At 39.9% G+C, this 17316-nt stretch overlaps 2 protein-coding genes across 8 annotated transcripts in view; both read left to right on the forward strand.

Annotated features, from left to right (window-relative positions):
• LOC133571080 (indian hedgehog B protein-like) overlaps positions 1–709 on the forward strand; it is a 62733-nt gene extending 62024 nt beyond the window's left edge. Inside the window, exon 3 of the mRNA XM_061924124.1 lies at positions 24–709. Coding sequence (XP_061780108.1) covers positions 24–709 — 686 coding nt within the window. The remainder of the gene's footprint in view (positions 1–23) is intronic.
• Positions 710–11702: 10993 nt separating this feature from the next.
• bin1b (bridging integrator 1b) overlaps positions 11703–17316 on the forward strand; it is a 33226-nt gene continuing 27612 nt past the window's right edge. For 4 of the 7 annotated variants that reach the window (XM_061924111.1, XM_061924116.1, XM_061924110.1 and 1 more), the window contains exon 1: positions 11704–12121. In XM_061924111.1, the coding sequence (XP_061780095.1) occupies positions 12041–12121 (81 nt within the window). In that variant the 5' untranslated portion in view covers positions 11704–12040. Of the gene's footprint in view, positions 12122–17316 lie in introns of all 7 variants that reach the window. The other 3 variants (XM_061924109.1, XM_061924112.1, XM_061924115.1) reach the window with 2 other exon arrangements.

Raw genomic sequence — 17316 nt, forward strand, 5'->3', positions numbered from 1 at the left:
TAACTTACCTGCTTGTGTTTCAGACCACTCTGTGGCGGCCAAGTCTGGAGGTTGTTTCCCCGGCGACGCCTTGGTCACCGTGGAAAACGGCTCGCAAAAGTTGATGCGCGACCTGCGAGCTGGCGAGCGAGTCCTGGCCTTATTTGCCAGCGCCACTGATGCTGAACTGGTGTACAGCCAGGTCCTGACCTTCCTGGACCGGGACCCGACCGCCCGCAAGCTTTTCTACACGGTCCAGACGGAGGACGGGGCCCGCCTCTCGCTCACGGCCGCCCACTTGCTGTTTGTGACACAGACTAACTGCTCGGAGGGGGCGTCGCCCGCCCACGCCGCCCTGAGAGCGGTGTACGCTCGCGACGCCCGGCCAGGCCGCTGCGTGCTGGTGACTGGCGGTAGATCGGGGAGGAGGCGTCTTTCTCGCATCACTCGGGTCACCGTGACGACGAGGCGGGGTGCGTTCGCCCCCCTGACCGCGCAGGGAACAGTGGTGGTGGGCGGGGTGGCGGCGTCCTGTTACGCGGTGGTGGACCAGCATTCCTTGGCTCACCGGGCCTTCTCGCCGCTCAGGCTGATGCACGGCTGGACTGGCACCAGCGGTTACCGCGGCGATGGGGTCCACTGGTATGCTGCACTTTTACACTGGCTGGGGGGGATTTTGCTGGACTCGGGACAGCTCCACCCACTTGGTGTGACTCCAGCCCGCAGGTGAGGACAAAAGGGGAAGAGAATCATATTTGGATCTTGGGAGTTTCAGAACAACTTTAAAAAAAAGACATTTCTTTGAAAAAAAATTCCCAAACAAAAATGTAACACAACCAAGTAGAAGTTTTGATAGAAATACAGCGTAGGTGTGGACTTAAGAGGATTGTCAACATCACTCAAGCGGTAGCCATGGCTTGCACACTTACTTGTGACCATGACCACACCTTTTAAGACACGGGTGTCAAACTTGTTTTCTTTGAGGTAATAACAGTCAATACATGGATTGGCCTCATGATATTATTACACAACTGCGTATGCTAGTGATTCTCAAACTGTAGCACACGTACCACCAGTGCAGGGGTCGGCAACCAAAAACGTTGAAAGAGCCATATTGGACCAAAAATACACAAAACACATCTGTCCGGAGCCGCTAAAAATGAAAAGCCGTATATAAGTGTTATAATGAAGGCAACACATGATGTAAGTGTCTATATTAGCCTACTATCAAAATGACTATGTGTCGCAGGCTGACGCAAATCTTCGTTAACATAAATGTTGAAATTTAGTATTTATTCTACCATATTTTCCGCACTATAAGGCGCACCTAAAAACCACAAATTTTCTCAAAAGCTGACAGTGCGCCTTATAACCCGGTGCGCTTTATATATGGATAAATATTAAGATTCATTTTCATAAAGTTTCGGTCTCGTAACTACGGTAAACAGCCGCCATCTTTTTTCCCGGTAGAACAGGAAGCGCTTCTTCTTCTACGCAAGCAACCGCCAAGGTAAGCACCCGCCCCCATAGAACAAGAAGCGCTCCTTCTTCTACTGTAAGCAACCACCCGCCCGCGTAGAAGAGGAAAAAGCGCGCGGATATTACCGTACGTTTCATTTCCTTTGTGTGTTTACATCTGTAAAGACCACAAAATGGCTCCTACTAAACGACAGGGATCCGGTTCATGAAAACACGCAATCTCTCCATCCGCACACGGATTACTATTTCACAGCAACTGATATTCCTGTGAACAGCACTGTGGATACAACGGGAGCACGTACGGTGAATATTCGCACCACAGGGAATGAGAAGTCATCCTTCACTGTGGTTCTAGCTTGCCATGCTAATGGCCAGAAACTTCCACCCATGGTGATATTCAAAAGGAAGACCTTGCCAAAAGAGACCTTTCCAGCCGGCGTCATCATAAAAGCTAACTCGAAGGGATGGATGAAGAAAAGATGAGCGAGTGGTTAAGGTAAGTTTAAGTTTACGCGAAGAGGCCGGGTGGCTTTTTTCACGCAGCTTCGTCCATGTTGATATACGACTCCATGCGCGCCCACATCACGCTGGTTTTAATATATTATTAAAGTTTGACTGACGTATTTGACTGTTTTTTTGACATTCCTTTAGCGCAGTTAGATGCGGCTTATAACACGGGGCGGCTTATAGGTGGACAAAGTTTTGAAATATGCCGTTCATTGAAGGCGCGGCTTATAACCCAGGGCGCCTTATGGTGCGGAAAATACGGTACACATTTTTACAACATTAGAAAACATTAGTAAATCAGAGGCTACTCAGAGGGTGAGATAACTCCTGGAAATGAGTGTCTCAGAATGGCCAAAGGTATAAATGTGTGTGTCCAAGTTAAAGGAAACATCAGGCTGTCTTCTTCTAATAGATTGATTACATCTTTGGCAAGCTAGGTAATGTTTGCTGTGGTCCGGAACAACATGGCACACAAACAACTATCTGAAATGCAGCCAATATTACATACAGATAATGTGTCATGAGACATGCGAAACTAAATTATAAACAAAGAGGATAAAAGTAAAGGATATTAAACGGGCTCAAATATAACCTACGAATGATGCAATATGTACATACAGCTAGCCTAAATAGCATGTTAGCATTGATTAGCTTGCAGTCCTGCACTGACCAAATATGCCTGATTAGCACTCCAACAAGTCAATAACATCAACAAAGCTCATCTTTGTGCATTCACGCACAGCACAAAACTTTTGGTGGACAAAATGAGACAAAGGAGTGGAAGATTTTTACATGTAAACACTATGGTGAGTTCAAGAACCGCCAAAATTAGTAGGACAAAACGATGTTCACCAATTATCCTCATCAGTGAAGCATACACACAAACATATTCAACCGTGGGCTTTCTAACAAAAACATACTAAAACAAACAAAAAAATGTTTCCCCCGTTCTTCTTCCATTTTCAATCCTTTTTTTAAAATGCTCCAGGGAGCCAATAGGGCGGCACTTAAGAGCCGCGGGTTGCCGACCCCCGCACTAGTGGTACCCTGGCTCCATCTAGTGGTACGCCAAAAAAAATCAATGATTAGTGTTTTATTTTCCTATATTCAAACACAGTGTGACTGTTCAAACTGTGTGTAATGTTACAGTGGCCCGACATTTTAAACATACTTGTTGAATAAAACCTCTGCCTTGTTTTTGATTAATACTTAGGCCTAGTGATGGGTCCAGCAACACCGATGCATCGGCGCATGCGTCGAGCTCATAGAGCAAAACCCTGTGTCGGTGCACGTACCGCTTTTAGAAAGTCACGTGACCGATCATGAGCTGTTTTGGTCACGTGACCGATACGCCAACTGTGTCGCCTCCTCTGTGCCCTGTGAGCGTGTCTTTTCTACAGCCGGAGAAATAATAACTAAGAAAAATCGTCTAAAATGTAATACGTCGGAAAAACTTTTATTTTTATTTTATAAAAATGTGTAAAAAAATAAAATTAAAAAAATTCCCAGTCCACAATCATCCACAACACGTTCTCTTAGATTTCCATGTTATGATACATGTTCACATTATTTATTGACTGTATCTAAAAAAGATACAAATATATTTTTATTTAAATGAAGATATGAAATAATCCTAAATGAAATACAATGACTTGGTTTATATTATTGTATATACTAGGGCAGGGGTCACCAACGCGGTGCCCGCGGTCACCAGGTAGCCCGTAAGGACCAGATCAGTCGCCCGCTGGCCTGTTCTAAAAATAGCTCAAAGAGCAGCACTTACCAGTGAGCTGCCTCTATTTTTTAAATTTTATTTATTTACTAGCAAGCTGGTCTCGCTTTGCTCGACATTTTTAATTCTAAAAGAGACAAAACTCAAATAGAATTTGAAAATCCAAGAAAATATTTTAAAGACTTGGTCTTCACTTGGAATAAGCGGTAGAAAATGGATGGATGGATGGGTCTTCACTTGTTTAAATAAATTCATTTATTTTCTACTTTGCTTCTTATTACTTTTAGAAATACAATTTTAGAGAAAAAAGTACAACCTTAAAAATGATTTTAGGATTTTTAAACAAATATACCTTTCTATCTTTTAAATTTCTTCCTCTTCTTTCCTGACAATTTAAATCAATGTTCAAGTAAAATTTTTTTTTTTTTATTGTAAAGAATAATAAATATTTTAGCTTCTGGTTTTTCGACGAAGAATATTTGTGAAATATTTCTTTAAACTTACTATGATTGAAATTCAAAAAAAGTATTCTGGCAAATCTAGAAAATCTGTAGAATCAAATTTAAATCTTATTTCAAAGTATTTTGAATTTCTTTTAAAATTTTTGTCCTGCAAAATCTAGAAGAAATACTAATTTGTCTTTGTTAGAATTATAGCTTGGTCCAATTTGTTAAATATTCTAACAAAGTGCAGATTGGATTTTAACCAATTTAAAACATGTCATCAAAATTCTAAAATGTATCTTAATCAGGAAAAATTACTAATGATGTTCCATAAATTATTTTTTTAATTTTTTCAAAAAGATTCAAATTAGCTAGTTTTTCTCTTCTTTTTGTCGGTTGAATTTTGAATTTTAAAAAGTCGAAATTGAAGATAAACTATGTTTCAAAAATTATTTTTTTTTTTTCCGTGTTTTCTCCTCTTTTAAACCGTTCAATTAAGTGGTTTTTTCATCATTTATTCTCTACAAAAAACCTCCCGTAAAAGGAAAAAAAAAATGTACGACGGAATGACAGACAGAAATACCCATTTTTTTATATATATATATATATATAAATGTATTTATTTAGCTATTCTTGTTTAAATCACACTTACGTGTAACTTACAAATGACAATATATTTATTGATTTAAGTGTGTATCAAACTGGTAGCCCTTCGCATTAATCAGTACCCAAGAAGTAGTTTTTGGTTTCAAAAAGGTTGGTGACCCCTGTACTAGGGCATCAAATCAGTGTCAGTTGAGTCGGTCCATAGGTTGCCTGTAGGGATGTTTAATGTCCAGCAGATGTCAGTATTTAGTGACACAGTATCGACACAGTATCAATACAGTTTTGCAATGTGTCGAAACGCTTCATGACGCCTCATCAACCCATCACTACTTAGGCCTACTACGCTACTGTATTTTAATGTTGTTTATTATGGTGGTACAAGTGTTGTCTGAGGTGGTACTTGGTGAGAGAAGTTTGAGAACCACTGGCTTATGCTTCAATGATCACATATTTACATTTGTACACTGTAAAATATGGAGGATTTGTACAGCATATATAAATAGAACAGTATCACTTTTATTTGCATGGTAAAATTCTAGGCACCTGAGCACCTTTTACTGGAAAATATTTGATTGTTATTTTTAAGGTACAGTATATTACTGTAAATGGAAAAAAATGGTATCACCGTTTTTTAAGGTAAAACTGTAGGTACTAATTTTTACTGTGAAATCTAAGGTTGTTGTTTTTAAGCAACAGCAAATGACTGTGAATGGAAAAATGGTACCACGTTTTTTTAAAGGTAAAATTCTCGCAACTGAGCTTCCAGTTTTTTATTACCGTAAAAATGTTTTTTTTTGTGTGTGTTTTTTTTTTTTTACTTTGAAATACAGTAAAAAGAGTACCGCCGTTTTTTTTAAAATTGAAATTCCGGTGACTAAGCTGCCAGTTTTCCCACTATAAAGTCTCTTAGAATTTTTACAGTGTACAATTTGATGGATAACTTGCTTTGAAATCAGAATGTGTGTTGCATTATTAGATCATATTAAAGTTTAAAAAAAAAAGTAAATTCATGTGGCACATGTGATTTAGTGATAAATAGATGAAGTACTTTATGACGCATATCAGTTCCAGGTTCTCGTGAATCGCGGGCCTCGTAAAACGATGCGGTGGCACATATCTGACAGTTTGACACCCGTGCTTTAAGAGAACGGCTGAAAGATGTTTTAAACCTACAGCACTTTGTTGACATGGTTAACTTGCAATTGTGTATATTTTAATTTAGATTGTTCTGTTTTTAACACAAATGATACGTGTATGTATTAGAGGTGCTGCGTCAATGACATGGAGGCGTAAATCTGTGGTTCAGTGGCTAACAAACTAAGCAAAAAAAAGGTGCATTTTGTTGGTTGCTGTACGCAGGTAGAAGTCATGCTTTTATTTTGAAGCCTACTTTACACTGAACAGGAAGTGACTGTTTGTATGTTTCAATGCTGTGTAATCAGACAGTAATTATGTTGCTACGTTAACAATATTAAGACACATGTCAACATAAACAAACCTATTTTTAAGAGAAATGAGCACTTTGGGTCATAATGTAGGTGGACCAAGTACAGGTTTATCAATGTGGGCACCTTTTAGGAATAAGAACACGGTGGTTGGTTGACTTACACTGTAATATTTATTGGCTTTGTCACCTTTAACACAGAGCTGACCAAATGTTGTGTTTTTAAATACAGAACAGTGTTTCCCACAGGACAGGCATCTATTTGTGGTGGTGTGGTCGGCAGGGGGGCGGCAGCGGCGATGACCAAGAAGAACGCGGAGTTGGAATATAAATACAACATTTTATGTACATATTTATATACACATTTGAACAATTAGTGATTCACTGAAATATATTTATTAATTGTGGTTCTTACAAAAAATATATCTTATAAAATATAAAAGCTAAAATGTCTCTTAAAGCTCTGCCCCTTTAATTAGTGAATACTAAATAATTTAACTTTAGCCTACTACTACAACCATATTATTTACCAGCAACATGAAGTGAAACAGAGGCAGAGGTGTCCTGCCACAGTCAGTCAACCTCCTCCTCCTCCTCCTGCTGAACAGGTCGCACCTGTGGTCCGGACTGTAGGCCTACCTCCTCTCCAAGTCCAGCCCTTTTCGGCCGTTGAAAATATTTTTCTATACTCATCTGTGTGAAGGAGTGAACATCCAACATTAGAATTTATTACTAACGAGCAGAAGCGCTCTATGTACAGTGCCGTCTAACCAGCAGCTCAACACATGCAGGGTTCAACATTAAGGTTTTTTTCTACTTGCCCGACTTCTCAAATCTACTTGCCCCAATATTTTTACTTGTCCTGCCTAGGTTTTTTTCTGGCTGTGTAGTGCTCATGGCTTATATCTTACTAAAATCCTTCCTGTTGACTATTTACAACACTACACAGTATTTATTATTATTATTATTATCTATAATTACATTTAAATGGCATTGCATGCATGTAAAATTAAATGCTATTTCACATTATTTGACCAGTAGCAGTTACACTCATCTGAACAGGTCAGCCACCTGTTTAAAGCCCGATCACAGTTGAAATCTTGAAATGAAGGGCCTTAAATGGCCAAAACATTAACCTGGACAACGTTTTAACAGCTGGTTGGCTCAGATTTTATTCTTTTTATTGCATTCACATGCTGCAGTGGACAGTGGACAATTTAGCTTCAGTCCATGTGTGTTTATTGACAACAGGGCTATAACCTGGACACGTTAGCTCGTCGGTGAAACGCTCGGTGAAATCGCGGATTAACGTTAAATATATGACGAGCCGCGAGCGATGCAGCTATAACCTATCTACCTATAACACCTGTAAAAATGAAGCAATGCTACCACGCTAGCAAGCGTTAGCTAGCCGGCTATGAGCCACCAAGCTGCTAACTATCGCCAAAAGGCACCATTTAAGTTTTTTTCCCCATGGCATCCTGGATCAAGGCTTTCAGCAGCTTTTGGACGTTTGAGGTAGAAACGTAGGAAGCGCCATCATTATGAAAAGTAGTCGGCGAGTATTTTGGTCCCGTCCGTCCGTCCCTCTTCTTCTTCTTCTTCTGGCCCACCAGGTGAATTAAGTGCTATTGGCGGAGTTACAATGCATACCGCCACCTACTGCACCGGAGGTGTAACTACAAGCAACATTCACAGACAGTCCCATTGCTTTTATGAGCGGTCGAGCGAGTCAAAAGCCGAAAAATCCATTTGTGGCGGACATAATTCTTTCGTGGCGGGCCGCCACAAATAAATGAATGTGTGGGAAACACTGCAGAATATATCATATAAATTGTTGCAACATATCAGAAAGACCTTTCCATTGTCCAGCATGTGGCCGCTCGGTGGAAATAGAATTGGATGTGGTTTCAAAATGTCAACATGGATCACCACTGACAAAGTTGAACGTTTTTCCTCATCAGATAAATGTAGTATGTGAATATGAGCTCCTATAATGGTGCAGGTTTTAATGGTGCCCCGTACAAAGTCCCTCTTCTGCCCCCTGAATTGGACCTGGTGATCAAATAAGCACACATTAATCCCCCCCCCTCCCATTCTTGTGGTACCCCCAGGTCTAAAGAATGCTGCCCTGGCCACTCATGTAGGGATTTTAGCACAAATGTGATGTACAGTGGTGGTCAAAAGTGTACATACACTTGTAAAGAACATCATGTCATGGCTGTCTTGATTTTCCAATCATTTCTTATTTTTTTGTGATGTAGTGATTGGAGCACATACTTGTTGCTCACAAAAAACATTCATGAAGTTTGCTTCTTTTATGAATTTATTATGGCTCTACTGAAAATGTGAGGGTCAAAAGTATACATACAGCAATGTTAATATTTGCTTACATGTCCCTTGGCAAGTTTACCTGCAAAAAGGCGCTTTTGGTAGCCATCCACAAGCTTCTGCTTCAATTTTTGACCACAAAATTGCTGGAGTTCAGCTAAATGTGTTGCTTTTCTGACATGGACTTGTTTCTTCAGCATTGTCCACACCTTTAAGTCAGGACTTTGGGAAGGCTATTCTAAAACCTTCATTCTAGCCATTCCTTTACCACTTTTGAGATGTGTTTGGGGTCATTGTCCTGTTGGAACACCCAACTGCGCCCAAGACCCAACCTCCGGGCTGATGATTTTAGCTTGTCCTGAACAATTTGGAGCTAATCCTCCTTTTTCATTGTCCCATTTAAAGCAGCAGTTCCATTGGCAGCAAAACAGGCCCAGAGCATAATACTACCACCACCATGCTTGACGGTAGGCATGGTGTTCCTGGGATTAAAGGCCTCACCTTTTCTCCTCCAAACATTGTCACGTTCAAACACAGGACATCTATTAAACAAGACAAAAGGCAAAGAATCAAACAGAGACATAATTCAATTTGGACTCAATTGAGGAGAGACATGCGTCAACCTGTAACCTCTTACAGTGTCTTAGCACGCTCTGACGAAGAAGGTTTTCGTCTCCTCTTTTATTTCAGATGTTCCATGTTCACGCACCAACATATGTCACAGCAGGAGTGGTAAGTATGTAAAAGAGTCATTGTTTTCGGTCGCTTTGAAGTCCAAGAAGAGGATTTCTCGGGCTTGGGCTCTTCCTGGATCCAGCTGGGGCAGGTGTTGGAGGACAATGGATAACCCCTCCCGTCTCCTGTCCACAGCAACTTCAAGAGGGCAGCGGGTCGTAAATAGCGTTGACCAAATAGTTGGAAGAGAGTTTGTGAATTACTTCAAAGAGAGTTCGTTTAACACTTCAAAGAGAGTTCCTCCGGGAGTTGAGCAGATCCTGCCATCTGTCCGTGTTGAAATCACAGTGGCGTTTCACGAGCCTTCTCCCTCTTGTTAGGCCTCGAAATACAGCATTCATAATACAACTTTTCTTTTGTGATAACTTACAAACAATTATTCCAACAAACATATTGCTGGGTATTGTGGCCAAACAGCTCCATTTTTGTTTCATCTGACCACAGAACTTTCCTCCAGAAGGTCTTATCTTTGTCCATGTGATGTCAGATGAAACAAAAATGGAGCAGTTTGGCCACAATACCCAGCAATATGTTTGGAGGAGAAAAGGTGAGGCCTTTAATCCCAAGAACACCATACCTACCGTCAAGCATGGTGGTGGTAGTATTATGCTCTGGGCCTGTTTAGCTGCCAATGGAACTGCTGCTTTAAATGGGACAGTGAAAAAAAGGAGGATTAGCTCCAAATTGTTCAGGACAAGCTAAAATCATCAGCCCGGAGGTTGGGTCTTGGGCACAGTTGGGTGTTCCAACAGGACAATGACCCCAAACACATCTCAAAAGTGGTAAAGGAATGGCTAAATCAGGCTAGAATGAAGGTTTTAGAATGGCCTTCCCAAAGTCCTGACTTAAACGTGTGGACAATGCTGAAGAAACAAGTCCATGTCAGAAAAGCAACACATTTAACTGAACTGCAGCAATTTAGTGGTCAAAAATTGAAGCAGAAGCTTGCGGATGGCTACCAAAAGCGCCTTATTGCAGGTAAACTTCTTGTCAGGACTTGATCTTGGGAGTTTGCTTTTCCGGGATGCAACGGAAAGTTGGCTCGGGCGAGACGGGAATGAAGGTACATGATTTATTTATATTTATCAAAAAAAAGGAATAAACGAAAAGCGCGCACAGTGGCGGAGAAACAAAACTAGACTATAAACACAAACCTTGCACATTGGCAGAAACTATGAACAATTAAACAAAACTTGCAAACTATGGCTTGAATAAAGAAAACTTACTTGGCATGGACAAAAAAGGAGCAGCGTGAACGATGGACATGAAAAGAAGTATCAGGCATGGACAGAGCATAAATGTGGTGTGAGGTCGTCAGGACGAACAACAGAAAATTAATGAACTTAAATACTATGGACATGATTAGTGAAAGCAGGTGCGTGACTCAAAACGTGAAACAGGTGCGTGACGTGAGGGGAGGAGTATATTGACAGCTAGAATTCACCAAGTCAAGTATTTCATATATATATATATATATATATATATATATATATATATATATATATATATATATAGATAGATAGATAGATAGATATAGATATCTACATCCTGAAAATATGCCAACAAAACTGTGTTTAGATAATTGATACTTCAAACTTGCATAAATAAATATTAAGGAATATAACATAACTTGGCTTCTGAGAGTTTCAAAATGTAATGAATAAAATGCTAAAAATGTTGATAAACAAGCAATTATTTTAATAATTAAATATGGTCATTTTAAATGAATTATTATGATAATTTAAAATCAGTTATTTCAAATATGTTTATTTTAATGTATAATTCTATGGCTGGATGTAATAAGGAGTCACGAAAAAATAAAAATAAAAATACAATTAATTTTGATGTTTTTAGCAAAATATAGTAAAAATGTATTTAGTTGTTTTTTTTTTTTAAATTAATAAATATATTTATTTTTAGGTAAGATAAACATAATAATACAATTTATCTCTAGTCTGGATGATTTAGTTCTTGTCACCCTGTTGTCCTCCCGTCATGAAAAAAGGCTGTCCTCACTCAGGTCCGCATGGAGCTGGAGGGGGCGTGGCTTCCAGCTCTAGCTGAAAATCGGGAGATTTTCGGGAGAATATTTGTCCCGGGAGGTTTTCGGGAGAGGCGCTGAATTTCGGGAGTCTCCCGGAAAAGGGTTGGCAAGTATGGACTAACAAGTATGTGCTCCAATCACTCTATCACAAAAAAATAAGAAATGATTGTAAAGTCAAGACAGCCATGACATGATGTTCTTTACAAGTGTATGTACACTTTTGACCAAGACTATGTATGTTATTAATTATAGTTGAAAGTAGTAATAGGGAGTAAATATTTATTTTTTTCAATAAAAGCTGCTTAAACGAAGGCTTCGTCTCATTACTGCCCCCTGGTGGTGAAGTCTGCTCCCTGCGCGCGGGACTGAATTAGCCCGCCAGGAGGAGCGGGAACACAAACAAATATGGCGGCCGTGGCAGGTGTCGCCTAATAATACTAGCAGCTGCGCCTTTAAGAGCAGGAGCAGGACCACGAGGGAAGCCAATAGGTTGACATTTGGAGCAAAAGTCTTCATGAATCACCAGTGAGGCCCAAACTGTTGCGTCCATTTATATTCCTCCGTGGTGTTTAGGACGCGCACGCAATCCGGATTAAGGACGCGTCTCCTTTAAGAAAGCAGAGCGGGATTAGAGGAGCGCGCAAGTGGCCCAGCTAGGCGGCTTTTCACGTCACGTCCCACAGACACTTGTCGCCGCCACCACCGCCCGACGTGGAACCGGAGCCCCGCGGGCAGCAGTCATGGCCGAGGCCGGGAAGGGCGTCACGGCCGGGAAACTGGCCGTCACGGTGCAGAAGAGGCTGAGCAGGGCGCAGGAAAAGGTACCGGAAAGTTCTTACCTGAATGACGTCATTGTCCCCCCCCCCTCTAAACCTCATTAAGCTTCCGAGTAAAAACTATAAGCCTAAACTATAAATGATGAGCTTTTATTTCAACAAATAAGTGCAGTCCTTAAATAGGTTTGTCGTACAATTGACGGTGTCAAATAACAACATGGCGTCTGTTCAAGTCTCCAATCATTCTTCCTTGCTCACTTTTCCTACACATAGTTTATTTGTGTTTATTTTTATTGTTGTTGTTGTTTATTGACTCATTTTTATGAAGTGTCTGACATTGACATGAAAACGTCAAAATTTGGAATGTGCTGCAATATCGCTGCCCTCCACTAGAGGGAGACATTTCAATCAATCAATCAATCAATCAATGTTTATTTATATAGCCCTAAATCACAAGTGTCTCAAAGGGCTGCACAAGCCACAACGACATCCTCGGTACAAAGCCCACATAAGGGCAAGGAAAAACTCACCCCAGTGGGACGTCGATGTGAATGACTATGAGAAACCTTGGAGAGGACTGCATATGTGGGTAACCCCCCCCCCCCCCCCCTCTAGGGGAGACCGAAAGCAATGGATGTCGAGTGGGTCTGACATAATATTGTGAGAGTCCAGTCCATAGTGGATCCAACATAATAGTAAGAGTCCAGTCCATAGTGGATCCAACATAATAGTAAGAGTCCAGTCCATAGTGGATCTAACATAATAGTGAGAGTCCAGTCCATAGTGGATCTAACATAATAGTAAGAGTCCAGTCCATAGTGGATCTAACATAATAGTAAGAGTCCAGTCCATAGTGGATCCAACATAATAGTAAGAGTCCAGTCCATAGTGGATCTAACATAATAGTGAGAGTCCAGTCCATAGTGGATCTAACATAATAGTAAGAGTCCAGTCCATAGTGGATCTAACATAATATTGTGAGAGTCCAGTCCATAGTGGATCCAACATAATAGTAAGAGTCCAGTCCACAGTGGATCCAACATAATAGTAAGAGTCCAGTCCATAGTGGATCTAACATAATAGTGAGAGTCCAGTCCATAGTGGATCTAACATAATAGTGTGAGAGTCCAGTCCATAGTGGATCTAACATAATAGTGAGAGTCCAGTCCATAGTGGATCTAACATAATAGTGAGAGTCCAGTCCATAGTGGATCTAACATAATAGTGTGAGAGTCCAGTCCATAGTGGATCTAGTTAATAGTGTGAGGGTCCAGTCCATAGTGGATCTAACATAATAGTAAGAGTCCAGTCCATAGTGGATCTAACATAATAGTGTGAGAGTCCAGTCCATAGTGGATCTAACATAATATTGTGAGAGTCCAGTCCATAGTGGATCCAACATAATAGTAAGAGAGTCCAGTCCATAGTGGATCTAACATAATAGTGAGAGTCCAGTCCATAGTGGATCTAACATAATAGTGAGAGTCCAGTCCATAGTGGATCCAACATAATAGTAAGAGTCCAGTCCATAGTGGGGCCAGCAGGACACCATCCCGAGCGGAGATGGGTCAGCAGCGCAGAGATGTTCCCAGCCGATGCACAGGCGAGCGGTCCACCCCGGGTCCCGACTCTGGACAGCCAGCACTTCATCCATGGCCACCGGACCTGTGCCCCCCCCCCCCCCGCCCCCCCCTCCACAAGGAAGAGGGGAGCAGAGGAGAAAAGAAAAGGCAGATCAACTGGTCTAACAGGGGGGCTATTTAAAGGCTAGAGTATACAAATGAGTTTTAAGATGGGACTTAAATGCTTCCCAAAAGAGCTTCAAATGTTGCCATCGATCCCATTTTAAAAACATTCAGGCCCAGCTATTACAGGCCTGGGCAATTATTTTGACTTGGGGGCCAAAATTTAGAGGGAAAAAATGTGTCGGGGGGCCGGTATATCTATTTTTAGGAAAACTAGTATAAAACCTCACAATAAAATCTGATTGAATGCTAAAAATGTTATGACAGACCGCCTTAAAAACGGAATTTTAATTTTTTTCTATGAATAATAAAACCCTGAATATTGAGAACATATGAACATCACATCCCCTCTCAATCGACATATTTTACAATCAAGCCAAATATAACAAAAATGCAACAAACACAGCGAAATATGAACGCGAAGGGTAAAAAAACAAAAAAGATCTACAATCTGATATATCAATAAACTTTAGAACTTTCTTGTAAAAATCTCCTTCTGCGTCTGTCGCTGACACCCACATTTCAGGCTGGCCGCTCTGGAAACACTCTGTGGAAACGCTCACCCACCCACACTGCTTGGTGCCTCGTCTGACCTGCTGTGACGTAGATTACCATAGGGTTGTACGGTGTACGGGTATTAGTATCGTACCGCGATACTAATGAATCATATTCGGTATCGTACCGCCTCTGAAAAGTACCGGTCCGCCACACCCTATGATTTTTTGTTAAAATAAAGCCAATAATGCCATTTTTTTCCAGTCCTCTTTATTTAGAAAAGTATCTAAACAATATTGGCATCGGGACAACACTACGCATTAAAATATCATGTACAAGTGCAGATTCCAACCATTGAAATACTTTGTATAGTTGAAGACTTATGGTCATTTGAAAACATCACTGCACATCATAATGGCAGCTACACTTTCCATCTTAAAGATCTAAAAAATATATTTGGGAATGTCCGGCGGGCCAGATTGAAAAGCTTAATGGGCCGCATGTGAGCTATAATGACTTTGACTATAATTTGATGATCATGATTATAGTCCGAATAAAACATAGGGCAGGGATTTTAGGCAAACAAAAACACACCGCCAAATATATAGATATATTTATATGTAATTAAAAAAAACAACTACTACTTTGGCTACCCCTGTGGTAAATTTTAAATGTGCTCTATAAATAAAGTTGATTTGATTTGATTTGATATGTAGGGATGATGTTCAAAACCGGTTCTCCCGGTTGTTCGATAAGAAAAGAGCCGTTCGATAAGAAAAGAACCGATTCCATGGACTCAAATCCCTTTTTGAGAACCGGTTCTCGTTATCGAGACCACTATAGTAAAGAAAAAGAGTTGGTTCCTTATTCGAATCCCTGGGAACGAATCCCGTCCCACAAGAAATGCCCTGTGGGACATCACAGGAAATGACGTAGCTCAGTCATTAGACTGAGCTACGTCATTTCCTGAGCGAGCTTAGACTGAGCTACGTCATTTCCTGTGATGTCACACAAGCAGCAAAAAATAATGAACCGGAAAAAAACGCCTCAAGGCGTGGCTAGTCACCTATAGTCAGAGGTGGGTAGAGTAGCCAGAAATTGTACTCAAGTAAGAGTACTGTTACTTTAGAGATTTATTACTCAAGTAAAAGTAAGGAGTAGTCACCCAAATATTTACTTGAGTAAAAGTAAAAAGTATGTTGTGAAAAAACTACTCAAGTACTGAGTAACTGATGAGTAACATACACACACATATCATATTCATATATATATATATATATATATATATATATATATACACACATACATTGATATATACAGTATATCATTTATATTTATTTATTTTGCCGTTTTTGTTTACATGTTAAAGGTGTTTTAATGAATATACATGCATGTTTAACACATATAGATTCCTTTCTTTCATGAAGACAAGAATATAAGTTGGTGTATTACCTGATTCTGATGACTTGCATTGACTGTAATCAGACAGTAGTGATGATAACGGCCACGTTTTCAAATGGAGGAGAAAAAAAGTTCCTCCTTTCTGTCTAATACCACATGAAAGTGTTTGGTTTTTGGCATCTAATTTGTCCAGCTTCCATATTCGTTTTTATACACTTTACAAGAAATACATTGGCGGCAAACTCCGTAGCTTGCTAGCTTGTTTGCGCTGGCTTTCGGAGACTCTTATTTTGAAAGCGCAGGCGCGATGGAGCGGCACTTTTATTGTGAAGACAGGAACTGTGCGGTTAGTCTTTAGGCTTTTGACGGGATGTACGGTTGAAATAAAAAAGGGTCTTTTTTCCTTCACAATTTTGATTGATTGATTGGAACTTTTATTAGTAGATTGCACAGTACAGTACATTTTCCGTACAATCGACCACTAAATGGTAACACCCCAATAAGTTTTTCAACTTGTTTAAGTCAGGTCATGTGACCGCCTGGCTCTGTTTGATTGGTCCAACGTCACCAGTGACTGCATCTGATTGGTGGAACGGAGTGAACGTCACCAGTGACTGTATTTGTTGAAACGCAGGCACTATGAAGGTCTGTCTGACAGACCAAAACAAACAAAGCGTGCATTAACAGATCGATAAAAATTAGTAGCGAGTAGCGAGCTGAATGTAGATAAAAGTAGCGGAGTAAAAGTAGCGTTTCTTCTCTATAAATATACTTAAGTAAAAGTAAAAGTATGTTGCATTAAAACTACTCTTAGAAGTACAATTTATCCCAAAAGTTACTCAAGTAGATGTAACGGAGTAAATGTAGCGCGTTACTACCCACCTCTGCCTATAGTGATCACAGATACAGGTTGTTTTTGTGTTACTGTATATATTTGTTTTTCTGAAAAATCCCACTTAATATACTTTGGGTAACAACAGTCAATATTTATTTATTTTATTTTTTAGGGGGGTAACAGTCAATATTTATTTATTTATTTTATTTTATTTTTTTCAAATAAAATAAAAGTGAGCTTTTGTTAAACCAAATATTGTTTTTTTCCATATACAACAACCTATCTGGATTCGATAAGAGAATCGATAAGGAATCGTTTCAATAAGAGGATTCGATAATGGGCTCGAACTCGATAATTTCTTATCAAACATCATCCCTAACTATATGTTGGTGTGATTGATTGATTGAGACTTGTATTAGTAGATTGCACAGTACAGTACATATGCTGTACAATTGACCACTAAATGGTACGTTTTTCAACTTGTTTAAGTCGGGGTCCACATAAATCAATTCATGTGTACATTGTAGTTATTCTCTTATTCCTTTTGCGATTATTTGCGCAAAATAAAGTTATTAGTGCCAATGAAATAACAAAAGCAAGAACTATTATTGGCTCTCATTCAACTATTTATCACTACAAATAATATATATGCTGGGAAAAACACAACAAAAAACAGATATTTGTGACAATAAACATAGACCAGAAACGGAATAATATCCATCCTATAATAGTATCGATTCCCTGGTATCAATAACGTCCATATT

Source organism: Nerophis lumbriciformis, linkage group LG28 (assembly GCF_033978685.3).
Source record: "Nerophis lumbriciformis linkage group LG28, RoL_Nlum_v2.1, whole genome shotgun sequence".
NCBI classification, from domain to species: Eukaryota; Metazoa; Chordata; class Actinopteri; order Syngnathiformes; family Syngnathidae; genus Nerophis; species Nerophis lumbriciformis.